The sequence below is a fragment of the Urocampus carinirostris genome, chromosome 3 (assembly GCF_059441175.1).
Source record: "Urocampus carinirostris isolate Australia breed hairy pipefish chromosome 3, RoL_Ucar_1.0, whole genome shotgun sequence".
NCBI lineage: Eukaryota > Metazoa > Chordata > Actinopteri > Syngnathiformes > Syngnathidae > Urocampus > Urocampus carinirostris.
Genome location: NC_142351.1, coordinates 43368719 through 43384843, shown reverse-complemented (window position 1 = coordinate 43384843; position 16125 = coordinate 43368719). Strand labels below are relative to the sequence as shown.

Genomic DNA, 16125 nt, shown 5'->3' with positions numbered 1-16125 from the left:
TGTTGGGTTGGACAGTGTTCACGGTTCACATTCTCTCCATGACCTCCGTCCCTTTAGAACCCCCCAGCCTATTTTCATGCATGAAGAACCACACGTGACTCACAAGAATGTAGGTAGCACATTATTATCACTTTATTCTATTTATTTTTGAGTACAAAATAGCATATCTTTTTTTCAAACAAAACATTTGTTTGCCGCATACGTGTTTCCTATAGCTGCAAGTGAAAATATATTACTACATAATATAAAGATAAACATAGAGAAATAGTACAAAAACCACAATATATTATTGCTGTAGTGAACGTAGTTTTCTGTTTTCACCAAGAAAACAAACTAAATGCATAGCAAAGCTACAAAGAGCAGTTAAGTAGAAAAATAAAGCTGGATAAAAAGCTTATTAAGTCATACAAGAGTGCTTCATCTTTGGTTAAATACATTTTTTGGCCTCCAGGTGACAATATCAATACAAAAACACTGTTCGCACGTCCTCCCTCACATTTCCTTTTCGCCTTTTACTCGCGTGATTTGGCGTCAGAGGACGTGACGACACTCAGCCGTCGAGATACTTTCAAACTGATGCTGAGAATCATTATAAAAAGTGAACATTCCTATTCGCCCTCGAGTGACTCCAACTAGATCCTGATCTACGAGTTGAGCTAACAGATCAACGAGAGAATGCAACCGGATTGTCATTAACGATTGTGATAAGGTATTCTGGTGATTTTAAACGTCAGCTCGAGTGTTTTAAATGATCTTTTTTAAAAATGGTGTTACATCAAAATATTGTACTGGATGATGCCATCTTCCGGCTGAAATTACCATTGCAGCTTGTGTGTGAAAGTACCGTATTTTCACGATCATAAGGCGCACCTAAAAGTCTTCAAATTGAGCGGTCACAAGTTCGAGCCTTGGTTGAGTCATACCTAAGCCTTACAACATTTTTGGGTGAAATCCGATGTTTTTTGCAGATTGTTCACATTTCCAACTAAATGCGACTTGTATGCGGTCTACTGTGACTTTTAAGCCACTCTTGTTTGAACGCCATAAGCTTGTGCAGAACGCGTGACGTCGCACGCATTGCATTGTTGGCGGAGGTATTCATGGATGCTAACGGCATAGTGTATGTAGCAATTTGAAAGTGAACATAGTTGTCCCCCACAATAATAATGAAATCCAAACCTTCACTTTCCCTCGATTAAATGCTTTCTATGTTTTCGTCCGCTACACGAAAGATCATGGAAACCAAGCCGCCGTGAGAGATATGGCTAAATTCGACTCCCATGTAAAATCTCGCACTACAATTCCAACAGAACATGAGTTGCAATTGTGGTCTGTTTAATGTGTGTATTAATGAATATTGATTGATGTGACTAAAACAAAAAAGCGTTTTCTATATAATGAGTTTATTAGTACATATGCGTACGTCACTGCAGCACTGAGAAGCATAGTTTATGGATTTAGGCACAACAGCATCGGCCGCAACAGAAGGCACCCGCGCCCTATTGTGTGGTGCGCCTTTTGTACAGAAATAGAACCTGCTTCGGAGGCTAAACCTTTTAACATGGTGCGCCCTATGGTCGTGAAAATAGAGTATGTGAAATTCTTGGAAGCACTCAAACAAACTTGGGTTGGTATTTGAAACCTTCCTTTTCTGACTTTCACCATTTTCATCGTAGAATAAAAGAAAAACACGCCAGCATGCGGATGAAATCGCTTTCCTTCCTCGAGTTCCCCCTGCCTTTTTCCTCAACACAGAGGTTAAAGGTACCATAAAAGCAGCTAGGCGCGGTGGGAAAAAAAGGATCTTTAAAATCAGTTGGGCATTGTTCACAAATTATTTAGTTTTTTTTTTTTTTTTTTAAAGACACCTCAAACTATGCATCCATCTTTGAAATTTGGATTTTTACATGAACTTAGGGCAGATGCCTTCCAAAATGTAAATAGAAATGATTTGGTTCTACACCTAAGATTGAATCATAATGTAGTAGTGTCTAATATATAAATAACTAGTGAAAGGTATTTACATATCATAATGGCACATGATGCGTTCTTGTTAAAAAAACTTGACTAGTCATTATATCATTTAACATTTATTTTCCTACAAATATGATTTTGTGCAAAACTACTTCATTTAATAATTGAAAGTGGTGGAGTCTTTGGACCTTTTAAGCAATTTGGGTCTTATTACCCAACTTTTATGAGCGTGGTGAGGGATAAAACATTGAAAATAATAAGCGTGTCACGTTTGTATGGTAAACCTGTATTTTGCACCCCATGTGAGTCTTTTCAACCCAAATTTCAAATGCACTTGAAAGAAAATCCTTTTTAAAAGCACAGATCTGATTGCTTATATTACTGGGCCGAATTGGCTTTTTGGCACCTCTCATATATATATTTGATTTATCTGAAACTTCACGAAATGCGTTTCCTCTGGTTTCATATACTATTCAGGTCTTTGCTTGTCGGTATATTCATTTAGGAAATTCTCCTTATACCGTATATAAGGACCATTCTATGAGACTAGTGTACCAAAATGGCTTTGGGGCACCTTTCAACTATGTCTGATTGTTGTGAAGCTTAATAAAAAATCTTTTTGTTTCTGACAAAAAAAAAAATCAAGTTTGAATGTGAGGACCACCCCAATGGTGAGCCAATGGACCTTTTACTAATGTGAGCCATTAACATTTGTGGCTCAACTTTTTTGGTCTTTTTGCAGTTTGAGGGGTTTTTTTTTTTTCAAATTGCAATGCACGCACAGATAAAAATCACATGATACATTATACTTCATTTGGATCCCAAAAGTGACATTAGAGAACCCTCGTATAGGCGTTAGGACCTCCAAAATAGGCAGCTACCGGCGTTGGGACAACATAACCTTGTTGATGAAGTTGACGATGGCGATTGCCGGTTGTTCGGGGTCAAGTTCGGCAAAAATGTGGCAAACGTTCTCGGACTGGCTGCCCGGCTTCTTGGCTACAAAGCCAAAAACTCTGAGGGGAAAGTTAAAGATTTGGTTTACTTGTCTCATATATCCTTGTGAAGGTTTCCTAAACTTTCTTTTTTTACTTTTATGATTAAGCGCTTTACAAAATAATGTGACTTGATCGAACCTTAATATCCTGTTTTTCCCAACTAGAAAGCACACCTAAAACCCCAATTTGGTTAGAAATTTGAAACTGCCTTTTAACCCAGTGCGCCTGGTATACTGCAGAATATGATCGATAAGATTAGAAATGTCTACGATAATTATTTGTATTCTTGACTATACTAGTTTTACGATAATACCATATTCAAGCAATTGTTGATCAATTCAACGTCGCAAAATGATGTATGTAACAGGAATTAAACCCAAGTCGTGACAGTGAGAGATCCAAATTGTTACCACTAGACCACTAATCGTACAAACGGCATATTAGAAGGCATTATCACACTATTTTTTTCTGTGCCACAACACTGCATAGTGCATTCTATTAGGTTTAACAGTCCCTCCACTTCTTCACCTGTGTTTCAATAACCACTTGGTTTAAAAAGTATTTTGTAGGAAGAATTTCCCTTTTTTTTTCATTCATTGGTGAACATTTGCATACTCTATTCTGAGAGGTTAAACAGTCTCTCCACACCTTATGTATGAAACAAATATGCGACAAAGACAGTTTTTTTTTGGGGGGGGTGGTGCGCCTTATAATCCCGTGAACATTGTAGTGTGGAAGATTCAGTAGTTACTCTATAACTCCGGGGTGGGCAAACATGAGTCGCGGGCCGCTCTTAGTTAAAAAAAAATGGCAGATGGGCCAGGTCAGGAGGAAAAAATTAATTATATATTTTGTATATAATATATATTAGTCATTTGCTAGTCTAGGCAAAAAGAAATCCTGTATGTATAAAACTCTATTGTACGGCCTTGAGTGCATCCATGGACAGCACAATGAGCCGGCATTCTTTTTTTAATTTTTTTTGGCTCAGTCCACCATGTAATGGAAGATATAATATAAATACAGTCTATACAGTAATCCCTCGGTTATCGCGGTTAATGGGGACCAAAACCACCGTCGAAAAGTGAAAATATGCGAAGTAGCGACGCCCCTTCAAAAATGCTTAAAAAAAAAAAAAACTTTTTTTTAAAAAAAAAATATTTATGAGTAGTGTTATTTTGCCATGGTCGATATGATTTTGTATAATGGGGACCAAAACCACCCACGAAAAGTGAAAATCCGCGAAGTAGCGACGCCCCTTCAAAAATGCTTAAATTTTTTTATTTTTATTTTATTAGTATTTACATTAAGCTCTGAACCTGTGAACGTGAAACCGCAAAGTAGCGAGGTCCCACTGTATGTATACAGTCAGCAAGGGATAAACCTGGTCCAATCCGAGCAGGAAGTAAATATTAACATTTTAGGCCAGGACCACACAAATTTCAGACCGGGTTCTAATTTATACATTTATTTCTATTTATAGCAGGCTCGGTCCTCCATACTCCAGAGCACAGACTTGCCCCTGAGTGAAAGTCAGCTGCACATCCTTTCTTGTCATTATTATGCCAAGCAACTTGGCAAGACCCAAAGTATTTGCCAGCCAATTGCCAAGCTGTAAAAAAGCATTCGCACTCTTATTCATGTTAGAGTATCAAGTTTTCACTATATCCAAATGGACTGTTTCTCAGCAAACAATCCCATGCTTTGTCATACCAGTAACTAAACAAATGTCAGAGCACTTACTTAAGAGTTGTGTTTTCTGAGTTAGTCCACCTATGCAAAAAGAAAGAAAAAGCAGGCTCAGACGGCTGCAGCCAGCATGCTCGCACAAACAGCAAAACCCTTTCGTGCATTAAAGCGAGCCGACATCCCTAATGACGAAGACATGCAACGATCACAGCTAGGGAGAATTCTGCAGATGTTCTGTTAGTTCCGGTTCCAACGACAGCTAGACAAAAATAATCTTTGGGTTGTCCTACCTCCTGTCCTTCGGGTCCAGGCTACTGAAGGTCACGCTGTTCACGGCGTAGTGTCTGCGGAAGAAAACCCTGAAAGGAAAACCACACAAATATAGAAGAGGTGAGAGGAATTAGTGCAGTGTTTCTTCAACTTTTTTAATTGAGGTAGTATCCCTGGTGACATGTATCATCAGCCAAGTAGATCCGTGAACTGTGAGTTGGAAACAAAAAGGGTCGATGGGAGAGGGGGAAATCACGGCATCAGTGCGGACAGTTGCTCGGCGAGTATGTCTTCATTCTACATCTATTTAGATATATATGTCTTTATTCACAGGGTGCCGGCGGATCCTTGGAAAGTCTCAAAAGGCATTGAATTTATTATTCCTAAAACAAGGACTTTATTGACATTAAAATGTCCTAAAGACCACCTTTACAACAGATTTTCTATGTCGCAATGTCCAAATCCTGCTCCAGTAATAACAGAATTCAACCATTGTGCATGCAAAATCCCACGTGACTTTGGAAAATGATGGCTGAAGAAAATAATGTTTAAGGAAATGAAACAAGGTAGGCAAAAAATGCATTTGGAATAATGTAATATTCATCTTTTATCACAATTGTAAAGAAACGTTTTTGCAAAAATGCATAAAATACGATTCAATCGTACAAGTGAGACTTTCTGTGTTCAAGGGCTATACAAATAAAAATAACTTGTCTTAAATCCCGTTTTTGAACGTCTTAAATATGTGAACACATTAATGAGATTCATATTTGTTTGAACTAAAAACATTTATCAAAGTCTTTTTTTAATAATTCATTAATTTCCTTTTGTGGCAACATGGCGTTACCGCAATAACGAACTATGAAAATGGAGATTCAATTATTAGGTCCGACGGCGCTCTTTTCAGCCAATCAGACCGCGAGGCAGAAGACAGCCCGGCCCCTTTTAGATCACGGACAAGCATGGCAAGCAAGCGGCTTCACGATCAACTCAACGTGCTTAGGATCGATAAGAACTAAAAGTTATTTCTTCTACAGTACGCGATTTATTTTTTTACACTGAGGTTGGGTCACTTAGTTGTCCGGGAGATAAGTTTGTAAGTTGCTTTACTTGCACTTTCTTTGAGTATATCACTGCGCCCTCGTTAGCATATGACAGAAACATACAAGCGAAGATGGCGTTTCGTAATTAAACTAAAACGTGTGAATTATGGGATAAACAGCATATGCGATCCATGATCCTGTCATTCATATTTGTTGTTGTTTTTCTCTAATATAGTAGCTTTCATTTTTTTTCTAATTCTACTACAGCTTTAATCCTCCTTACATTAGTTTGACAAAAGGTAAAACAAAATAAATAAAACTAAAACTGAAATGGGCAAAAAAATATATATATATTCCTAATTTTACTGTTATTTGATTACATTTAGTTACATTTATTTTTTTAATTGTAGTAACACAATAGTTTTGTTACTGCTCAAGTAATCACTCATACCAGTACATTTTCCTAAACGTTTCTCTCAAACGTACTAGTCTAAAGTAATACAGCACCCACAAAAAATATTTATTTTTTGTATTTAAAATGTTTTTTTTTTTTTTTTTTTTTTTACAGTTTTGTAAATTTCTATTTGTATTTATAATTTTTTTTTTTAGCTTTCATTTGTATTTTTTTAGCTCTGTAGCCTAGATGGTAGGGCGCCCGCTCCGAGACTGGGAGGTCGCTGGTTCAAGCCTCGGCCGAGTTATACCTAAGACTTACATCATTGGTACTCATTGCCTCCCTGCTTGGCATTAAGGGTTGAAATTGGGGGGTTTGGTCACCTAATGACTCCCAACACCTCAGTTAGTTGAGCGAGGGGGCTGGGAATCCCCTCCTCTGAATCAATCTCCCAAAAAGAGTCAGAAATGACTCTAGCCACCTCCCACTAGGGGGATATGGCTGTGGTATATATATAATATCTCATCTCATCTCATTAGCCGTAACGCTTATCCTCATTAGGGTCGCGGGGGGGGCTGGAGCCCATCCCAGCCATCTCCGGGCAGTGGGCAGGGGACACCCTGAACTGGTTGCCAGCCAATCGCAGGGCACACAGGGACAGACAACTCATTTGCTCATTCACACCTAGGGACAATTTGGACCGGCCAATTCACCTGAAATGCATGTTTTTGGAATGTGGGAGGAAACCGGAGTGCCTGGAGGAAACCCACGCAAGCACGGGGAGAACATACAAACTCCACACAGGAAGTCTGGAGCTGGATTTGAACCCACGACAGGTTCCCATGACATGAACTGTGCCGCACAAGCGCTAACCACTGCGCCGCCGTGCTGCCCTAAATATAATATATATATATATATATATATATATATATATATATAATTTTTATTTTAGTTAAAATCATTTTAAATGTCCCTATTAGCATATAAAAATAAGGCTGTTATTTTATTAAATGATTCAGGATGTCTGATATGGCAGGTTTCAATTAAATACGTACATAAATAAAGACATACAGTCATCAATTGTGTTGAGGTTAACCAAAATCTATTAAATATTGCGATTTACATAGTGGGATTGTGTAATCGCAAGACACTGCGTTTCATTCGAGAATGTATAGTTCCCCTCTGATATTTGAGTAATGGAGTTTGCAGGTTCACGCCACTCACCCACGTGTGAGCAGACGGCACCCCTGATAAAGCTCCCCAGAAGAGGGCACTTTTTACATCATGTTTTAAGCATGTCACTAGTATTAACGCTTGGATGCTCAAGTAGGAGCAAACATTTCCTCGTGAAAATCTTGAAGAAAAAAAAAAAAAGTAGTGTCGTATTCCTCATAGAACATGTTCACGGCATTTCTTTTTTCTTTAAAAAAAAAAAAGATTTCCCCCACTAATTTTGGACCCCACTCATAAAAAAGTGTGTGTACTGGTAGGTCATGCATCCAAGGGTTAAGTACTCACCAAAAAAAAAAAATATATCGCATCAAAATTGCAATACTGGTCTGAAAAATCACAATTAGGATTTTTCCCCAAATCGTGCTGACTATTGTCTCCAGTCTGCAGACTAGAAAACCTTTGACAGTTCAAATAGTTGGTTAGTAAGCTATCCCTACATACTAAACATGCAAACTTCTGGATGACAAATCCTATACAAGTTGGAACTAAAAAAATAAAAACTAAAAGACATTGTAGGGAACAAAGAGCTTCTGCTAGGTTCCAGACCTGCGCTGATTGTCGGTGAGCGTGATTCCCAGCGACGTGACCTTGAACTGGACTACGGTGGGAGCGGGACGAGGGCAGCGAGCAAGTGTTGCATCTGTTGCCTTGGCGATGGCCTGAGGGCCCGTCAAGGACTCTGTTTCCACAGAGTTCAGATAGAGGACGTTGCAGGCTGAGGGACGAGATGCAGTGTGAGTGTAAAAACAGCAGACGGATAGATTCTACAGAATTAGTATTCATCTGCAAAAATCAGACATCATACACATAATAAACACTGGCCTACAATAAAATGGGTATTTTTCGGACTATAAAGTCAACTGGATTTTGAAAATAATCTTTTTGATTTTTTTTTATATATAAAAGGCGCACCACACTATACGTCGGATGTATTTAAAATTATTGTAAAGGCAAGGGTTGCAAAATAATAAATTAAACGTGCCATATTTGCGCATTGATTGATCAGTTGGAATATATCACTGATCACAAATGCACACAATTGCATAGCATTGGATGCAATGGGAATTGGACCATGATCGCACGCTAGAGTGCACTTGAACCTATCCACTAAACAGCTAGTGATACAGGCAACAAAAGGCTTTAGGTTTCATCTCACCATCACGGTACCAAATTTTTTATGATTTTATTTGGGCCAGGCCGTGAGAATATTCATATACATTAAACCAGTCCATGGTAAAGCAGACTCGCCAAGTCTTTAAAGAAGCACACGAGCTTTTAAGCTGAAGAAAGGCATTGTAGGAAGTCATTTGGTCATTCAGAAAGATAAAAGTTATCGCATGGCAGCATGTATTCGTAACGTTTGTCACTTACAATGCTTAGTTTGAGCGTAGAAAAAGCGTAGGAAAAGGGAAACATTTTCTCTGCTATAACATGTCTGTTACTAAAAATAGTGTGATAAAAAAGCAAGACCTATTGCCTTTTCATATGTGGTCTGTATCATAGTGGATAGGATCTGGCACTCGCCCTTCTGCGATCCGAGATTCCCGATGCATTAAAAAATATGCAATTGTGAACAACCATCTATGTCCATAGTGGCCTGCTTGTTAGGATTCGGTGATCTTGCCATAGTCTATTGCCACCTTTGGTGTGCAATTGTGGTCAGCAATTAGATTAATCAATAATTACACCAATATGGTAACGCATTTCTTATTTTTTCTGTGTATAAGGTGCACCAGAGTTTAAGGCACACTTCAAACTAATGGCCAATTTGGGATTTTGGGGTGTGTGTGTGATATATATATAAATTAATTGAATAATTTCTGCGAGGCGGATGGTCGCAACAGTGTCATCGACTTTGGATGCGTGCTGAGCCCTTCCCATGGATCTCCCCAGCTGTGGTGCCCGTTGGGCCCCGCAATGACATTATGGGCCAGCAGCTCGCTTAGAACTAGTGCAGACCAAAGTATTTGATTGATTGATTAAAACAAAACATTACAATTTCTGCCAAGTACTCTGAATGTCAAAGTGATGAATTTGAATGAATTGCGGATAAACGACGGAGGTCACTCTGACTCCTTTTGGTAGCCAAATGCCTTGTCATTTAATAAGTAACGCGCATGAATGGATGAAAGAAATCCCCCGGTCCTCATGGGGTAAGATCACAAACACATTGTGCCACAATTACATTTGCGGACTCTATCTGCAGCTGTCAATCTGAATCAACTAGCGCAGCAGTCAATATTAATTAAATTGGAATCAACATACATGCAGGAGTGCCACAAAAACATTCTAAAAACTAAAATTCAAACACCCGTACAATTAAAACAGCCCATGCATTTCCTGTAATACGCGACTGATCGTAAGCTCTCCCCTCTCTTGCGCACATAACAAATTGATAGGAGAAAGAAAATCATTATGCATTGCGAACAACTTGTTACTAACACAAAAGGCATGCATGACAATTATCGGACAGTTGAAAATGGCGTCAGTTTTTGGCCTCATAGAAAAAATATACCCTATATATACCCGATAATTAGTCCGCTGCTTCCACTCTAAAAGATTCAGTTAGCCAAAACTACTTGTTAGAAAGATCCCAAGCATTTATGTATAATAGTCTTGACCATGGAGCTAGCTGATTTAGATTAACAGCTGCAGACAAAGAATGCAAACAAGTGTTACTTTATTGTACTAGACATTTCCCCGGCATTTATTTTTAAATGTAAGAAATGGATGTGAATAAGTTCTTTTATATGGCAGTTTAAGCCTACGGAGGAAATTACGGTGCGGCTTGTACAGAAACAGAGTTGAGTTTGTTTCTTAAACTGCGCATGAGGCTTTTCAGGTGTACTCGAAGTCTGAACTCACCTGCTCCTTGTTTGAGCAGGTCAGCTGCAGTGCTGACGTTACTAACAGGCTGAACTTCAGGCACGTCTCCTATAAGATCTGAAGACACAAATAGCATAATTGTTGAATGACCCGCTTGATTTTACTGCACAATCCATGCATTCTTTGTTCAAAATTGCCGACTGACCTTTTTCCAGGATCTTCAGAGTGCACGGCAGAGAGATGGGTGAGATGGAGTGCTGATAGACTAATGCTGACAGACTCCCTAAAGACACATATTGACAATCTTGCCTTAAACTGTTACTTGGTTTTGAACGTGTTTTTCTTTTAAAGACTAGAAAACTTACCAAAGTAGGGCTCGTTTTGACAACCTTTAATCTTGACTCCTCGAGGACCTGTTTCTATGAGGAAGTGCCTCACTAAATGCTCCAGGGGGTCGCCTGGTTTTGCAACAGGGACACACAGTTACAATGAAGTTGAGCCACCAGCTATAAGGGATTTTGAATATTTAAGCTGACTAAAATATTCTGTGGCAGGTGAAATATTTGTTATACGTGTACCACAACAGTGCTTTTCAATCAGTGTGGCGTGAGGCCTTATCTAGTACCGACGCTCCCCTGCTTACGACCATTCGACTCACGAAAAACGGTACGAACATTTTTTCAGAATGTCTAAAAATATCCAGACATTGCTGTAATTTAGATTTTGTATTGTGTGCACCTTTTTCCGAGTAGAGGACAGTACTGTAGTGCTTCTACCCGCCGAGTGGCGCTGTGAGGGGTCACCCAGCATCCAGTCCGAAGAAGAAATCCACTTGCTTTCTTAGTTCGTGTGCAAACACTCTATACTGTCTATACTATCTATGTCTATATTATCTCCAGCGCGCTAAGAATGTTGACGTTTTTATCGTTTAATATCTCGTGCATCCATTCAATATGGTTTGTGTGAAGTGTAAAGAAAAGTCAAGTTGTTTCTTTTGAAACGAAAGTGGAATAAGAAAGCGTGATGCGGTTGAGAAAATGGTCGGAATGCTTTTTTTCTGCCACTTTTTATCAAGAGGACAACCTCTTGAAGCGCGTCTTCCAAAAATAAGTTAAACTCAACTTTTTCTTTTTAGAGCATATTATTTGATGAAATGTTTATTTTTTTGTACAAAACAATAAAGATTACCAATACAAATATACTTATATAAACCTTAAACATACAAAATATAGCACTGAAGCAACTTACAAACAAATTCAACTTTGTTGGTAAACAGGGCAGCGTCTGTTCGCTGTAGAAAATTGCTCAATGTTATATATTGCAAAAAAACATGCTATGGTTTAGTCTCATTGCTCTCTTCTGGTAATCAGGTGAGAAATCCTTATCAGTAGGTGGCAGCAGACTACTACATTTCTTCTTTTTTTTAGACGCTACTTATCTAAAGTAGTACTGGCACGTTGCAAAACATATTTTGTTTTAATTAAGCTGTTTATGATCGCACTCTGAAAAATAATAAAAATAAAATGAAATTTACATTTCTATACAAGCTGTATAAAAAAAGTACATCCATGTGCTTTGAAATGAGGACAACAGGAGGGTTAAGAAAACTAAAAAACAATGAAACTGGTGCTGTAAATCAATTTTTAAACAATTTCGAGATTTTAAATGAAATGATGTGCCTTGGCTAAAAAAAGGTAGAGAAACACAGATTTAACCATACAAGATGTAAAAACGGGAGATTATTTAAACAACTTGACATTGCTTTGGGCGTACCCCAGGGGTCAGTGCGGAGTACACAACATTTACATTGATCAAATAAATGTGTGTACATAAATCTGATGAATCTAAATGATGAATTTTTATATTTTACTGATATGAGACAACCATATTTTAGTTTTGATAACTTAAAAACTTGTGAGCCCTTTGCATAAAGAAATCTGAAAAAAGAATGGGTGGCTCATAAGCCAGTGCTCACAAATGATAAGTAAAATGATATTACTGTTGATAATTCAAAAACGTAATAATTTAAACATAGAGAAAAACAACAACATGAAACTGGTGCAGGGAAATTATTTTGGAACATTTCAACGTACAACGAGCCTCAAGATATTTTATTGTAAAAAAGTGCCGTGGCTCAAAAAAGATTGAAAAACACTGTGCTAGACATCACATTTGTGCCTTTATAAACATAAATGAACTTTGAATGCGATTATTTACCTTTGCTGCTATGCTGGTTGACATTAAGTGGCGGTGTGGCAACCTTCAATGCCAGGCCGTAAGCCCCTTGGAAGGAGTTACTATCCCTGATCAGGAAAGTCCCAGGCTCCCTCTCCTTCAACGCTGCAATTGCTACGATAAAACAAAATAAAGCAGTTAGCTTAAGTGAAAACCAGCTGTTTTCAAGTGGATCCCCACTGAGAACATAAAAGCTTGACTAAGACACAGTAAACGCAATCTCCTAGGTGTTAAAATATTATCATTAGACCAGCCTGGTGGCTGACCCGGAACTGGAAGGCCACAGGTTTAAGCTTCGGCTGAGTCATACCTAAGACTTGGAACATTGGTACCCTTTGCCTCACTGCTTTGCGCTCCGCATTAGGGCTCAGAATTAGGGGGTTTGGTCACCTATCCATCGATCCATTATCTGCACCGCTTATCCTCAGTAGGGTTGCGGGGGTGCTGGAGCCCATCCCAGCTATATTTAAGCAGTGGGCAGGGGACACCCTGAACTGGTTGCAAGTTCGAGACAGACAACTTACTCGCTCATTCACACCTAGAAACAATTTGGACTGACCAATCAACCTGAAATGCATGTATTTGGGATGTGGGAGGAAACCGGAGTGCACGGAAGAAACCCACACAGGCACGGGGAGAACATGCAAACCCCACACGGGGAGGCTGGACTTGAACCCTGAACCTCCGCACCATCGAGCTGCCCGCTAACCACCCAGCCGCCATGCCATGTTTGGTCACCAAATTACCTTATGAAAAACATTTGCATTAGCTAGTATCTTTATCAACATTTTTGTCCTAAGTTACTGTTGCTTCAAATAAATCATTTATTAATTTACATGCTGCTGGAGTGTTGTTGTTGAAATGCTGTTTCAGCCACCACACACATAAAACACATAGGTGTCCATTTTAATTTATCTGACGGCCTTATCCAGGAAAAAATTAAACATTCGCATGCAACATCAGATTTTACTTTTTTATTTTTTCTGTGATTTACCAATCATACATTTTTGATTTAGTTTTTAAATTCAGTTCAAATAGCTTATTATTTTCTAAGGGTAATTTCAATTAGAGAACAGTTGCTAACTTCAAAATTGAGAACAAGTCATTTGTAAATTTGGATGTACAAAGAACTGTAATATATTTATATTGGATAACATTGGACACCTGCAAGGGTGATTGCTAAAGAGGCAAGCGTTCTCCGTTATTTTGACTACTATTGCTCACTGGTGTTTGTTATTTTGACAATAATCATCGTCACTATTGTTTTGTTGTTTGATTTCCACACTTTAGGGCAGAAGAGCTTTTTTGTAACCAAGGGGATTTAATAAAAAGAAAGGGCTCAGGGGAGAACATTAAGGACTGATTGGAATTTTCTTATCTAACGGTTGTTGGTACAGTCCTCCCCTGTTCCACTTGCAAGTTCAAAACTCAGTGAAGTTTACTGTCCTTATCTTAAGATGTATACATTTATATGTATAGAAATGTATATAGTTATATATATATTTGTATATCTATTATTATATTTTACAAATAAACATGACTGGACTTTAAAGCTATCATATAACAACGCGTATTTTTAGAAAGGATATATATTAATATATCATTTGTAATAGTATGGGATATAGGAATATAGGAGGTGGTATGCGAATAGCACTGGTTTTGACACGTTTGCATAAACTATCCCAGTAACCATGATAACCAAAGTCTATTGGTAAGTCCATATTTATAGACAGAACACCATTGGTCCTTGTCAAGTATATTTTCCAGAATATAAGGACTATGAGTAGCGGTTCGATCAGGCCTAAAGAAATCCAGCCTAACCCGACCCGGTTCCACAGGCCCAACTACCCTAAGCCAGAACAATTAACTTAATTTGAGGGACTGAGCCCGAAGCAAACCTACATTGTTTATTAGTTTATTTGTAAGGATTTGGTAGAAGGAGGGGTGACTTTGGCCGAGTCGGATGTTAGGTGTGATGTAATTTTTTTTTGCCGCATATTTTTACTAGACCGTAATCAAAATGGTTTTGTAAGATATAGAAGCTTATCTTTTCGAAACATACCTTGCTCTCTGGAGATTCCCGGCTTGTACCAGAACCTCGAACTATCCTGGACAAACTTGACACTGACTCTGTTTCCATTGTCTTGCTCCTCAGACCCTACATCACTTTGGCTCTCACTAGGTGCAATTTCCCCCACTGTGGGTGAGAAGGTGACGTGGTGCTGATGCTGAGTATTGCCTGAGTGGCTCCCGGAGGGTTTCAAAACATTGGCTTCTTCAGCGAGCGCGCCGGGTCCCGGGTGGCGTTTCTCTGGTAGAGGTGGCTGAGGATGAGGCAGCGGGATGGAGATGGTAGAGTAGTTGGACACATGAAGCTGTGGAGGGTGGGCTGGATAGCAGTGCCTCTTGTTGAGGTCTATCGCGGAATTGGGCTCCATTCCTGGGTAGGGGGACTGAAGCGGTCCGTGTTGGATGTGGCTGTGATGATGATAGTCAGAGCTGCTCATCATTAATTTCCTACCCAGGGTGGCAAAGCCAGGAACAGGGATGTCTGAAACGGGCAATCCATCCATGCTAGTTGACGCAACCTGGATTGAAGACGCAGCAGGGGTCTGGCAGGTTGTCGAATTAGGGCTGTTGGTCGGTTTCTTGGCTTCTGGGGGAGAACCTCCATCGGACGAAGAGCATCCATTGACTTGGGATGGAGGACTGGCTGCCAAGCTCGTTATCTGAGTTTGACTGGTAGGTTGACAAACTGCCTGAATCGATAAGGAAGGTACCACCGCTGCTTCGGACGGATGGCGAGTCTCTAAAATCGGATGTTTGGCGGGGTGAGTTGTTGAGGTATTAATCACCGATGACAAGTTGGGAAGTTGTCCTTGGTTTGTCGTTGTTGTCATAGGGTTTGCGGAAGTGTTGTGTGTAGATGGCGCAGCCTCCTGGTCGCAGTGATGCTGTGTGGTGCTTTGAGATGGTGACGGAATCGTCGCTGCAGTGCAGTGTTTGTGTGTGCAATCGAGTAAACCGGTGTTTGACGTTTGGCTTTTTATCGGGGAGGATTGCGCTTCCGTTCCATTTCTTGGGATTTCTGTGGTTTGCTGGATTACGTTACTGGAAAGGTAACGGACGTCTTCAGGCTGGGATGCTTCCTGGTCACTTGTGATGACTGCTTTCCGGATCTCATACTGTTTCCCAGGGCTAGGACTGAATTTAGAAAACCCAATTGTTAGACGTTATCTTCATTATTATTGCTTTAACAATTCTTGTAGTACAGTTTTTATTACCATATTGATTCATGTATAACGCAAACACGTTACGTTTTTACTTACAAAATTTGGTATTAACATTATCACTATTTCTCAGCTCAGAATAGGCATTGTAAGTGACAAACGCTGTTAAATGCATTAGACCATGACTCTAATCATCATCAACAATGAACACAAAACCAACATAGCATTTACAA

At 39.3% G+C, this 16125-nt stretch overlaps 1 protein-coding gene across 3 annotated transcripts in view; it reads right to left on the bottom strand.

Moving 5' to 3' along the window:
- Positions 1–108: 108 nt before the first annotated feature.
- Positions 109–16125, bottom strand: part of tns2a (tensin 2a) — a 102140-nt gene continuing 86123 nt past the window's right edge. For 2 of the 3 annotated variants that reach the window (XM_088331974.1, XM_088331976.1), the window contains exons 20-28: positions 14725–15866; positions 12645–12776; positions 10793–10885; positions 10633–10710; positions 10467–10544; positions 8148–8316; positions 4952–5020; positions 4716–4745; positions 109–2990 (exon numbers count right to left, since the gene is read on the bottom strand). In XM_088331974.1, the coding sequence (XP_088188100.1) occupies positions 2852–2990; positions 4716–4745; positions 4952–5020; positions 8148–8316; positions 10467–10544; positions 10633–10710; positions 10793–10885; positions 12645–12776; positions 14725–15866 (1930 nt within the window). In that variant the 3' untranslated portion in view covers positions 109–2851. The remainder of the gene's footprint in view (positions 2991–4715; positions 4746–4951; positions 5021–8147; positions 8317–10466; positions 10545–10632; positions 10711–10792; positions 10886–12644; positions 12777–14724; positions 15867–16125) is intronic. The other variant, XM_088331975.1, reaches the window with a different exon arrangement.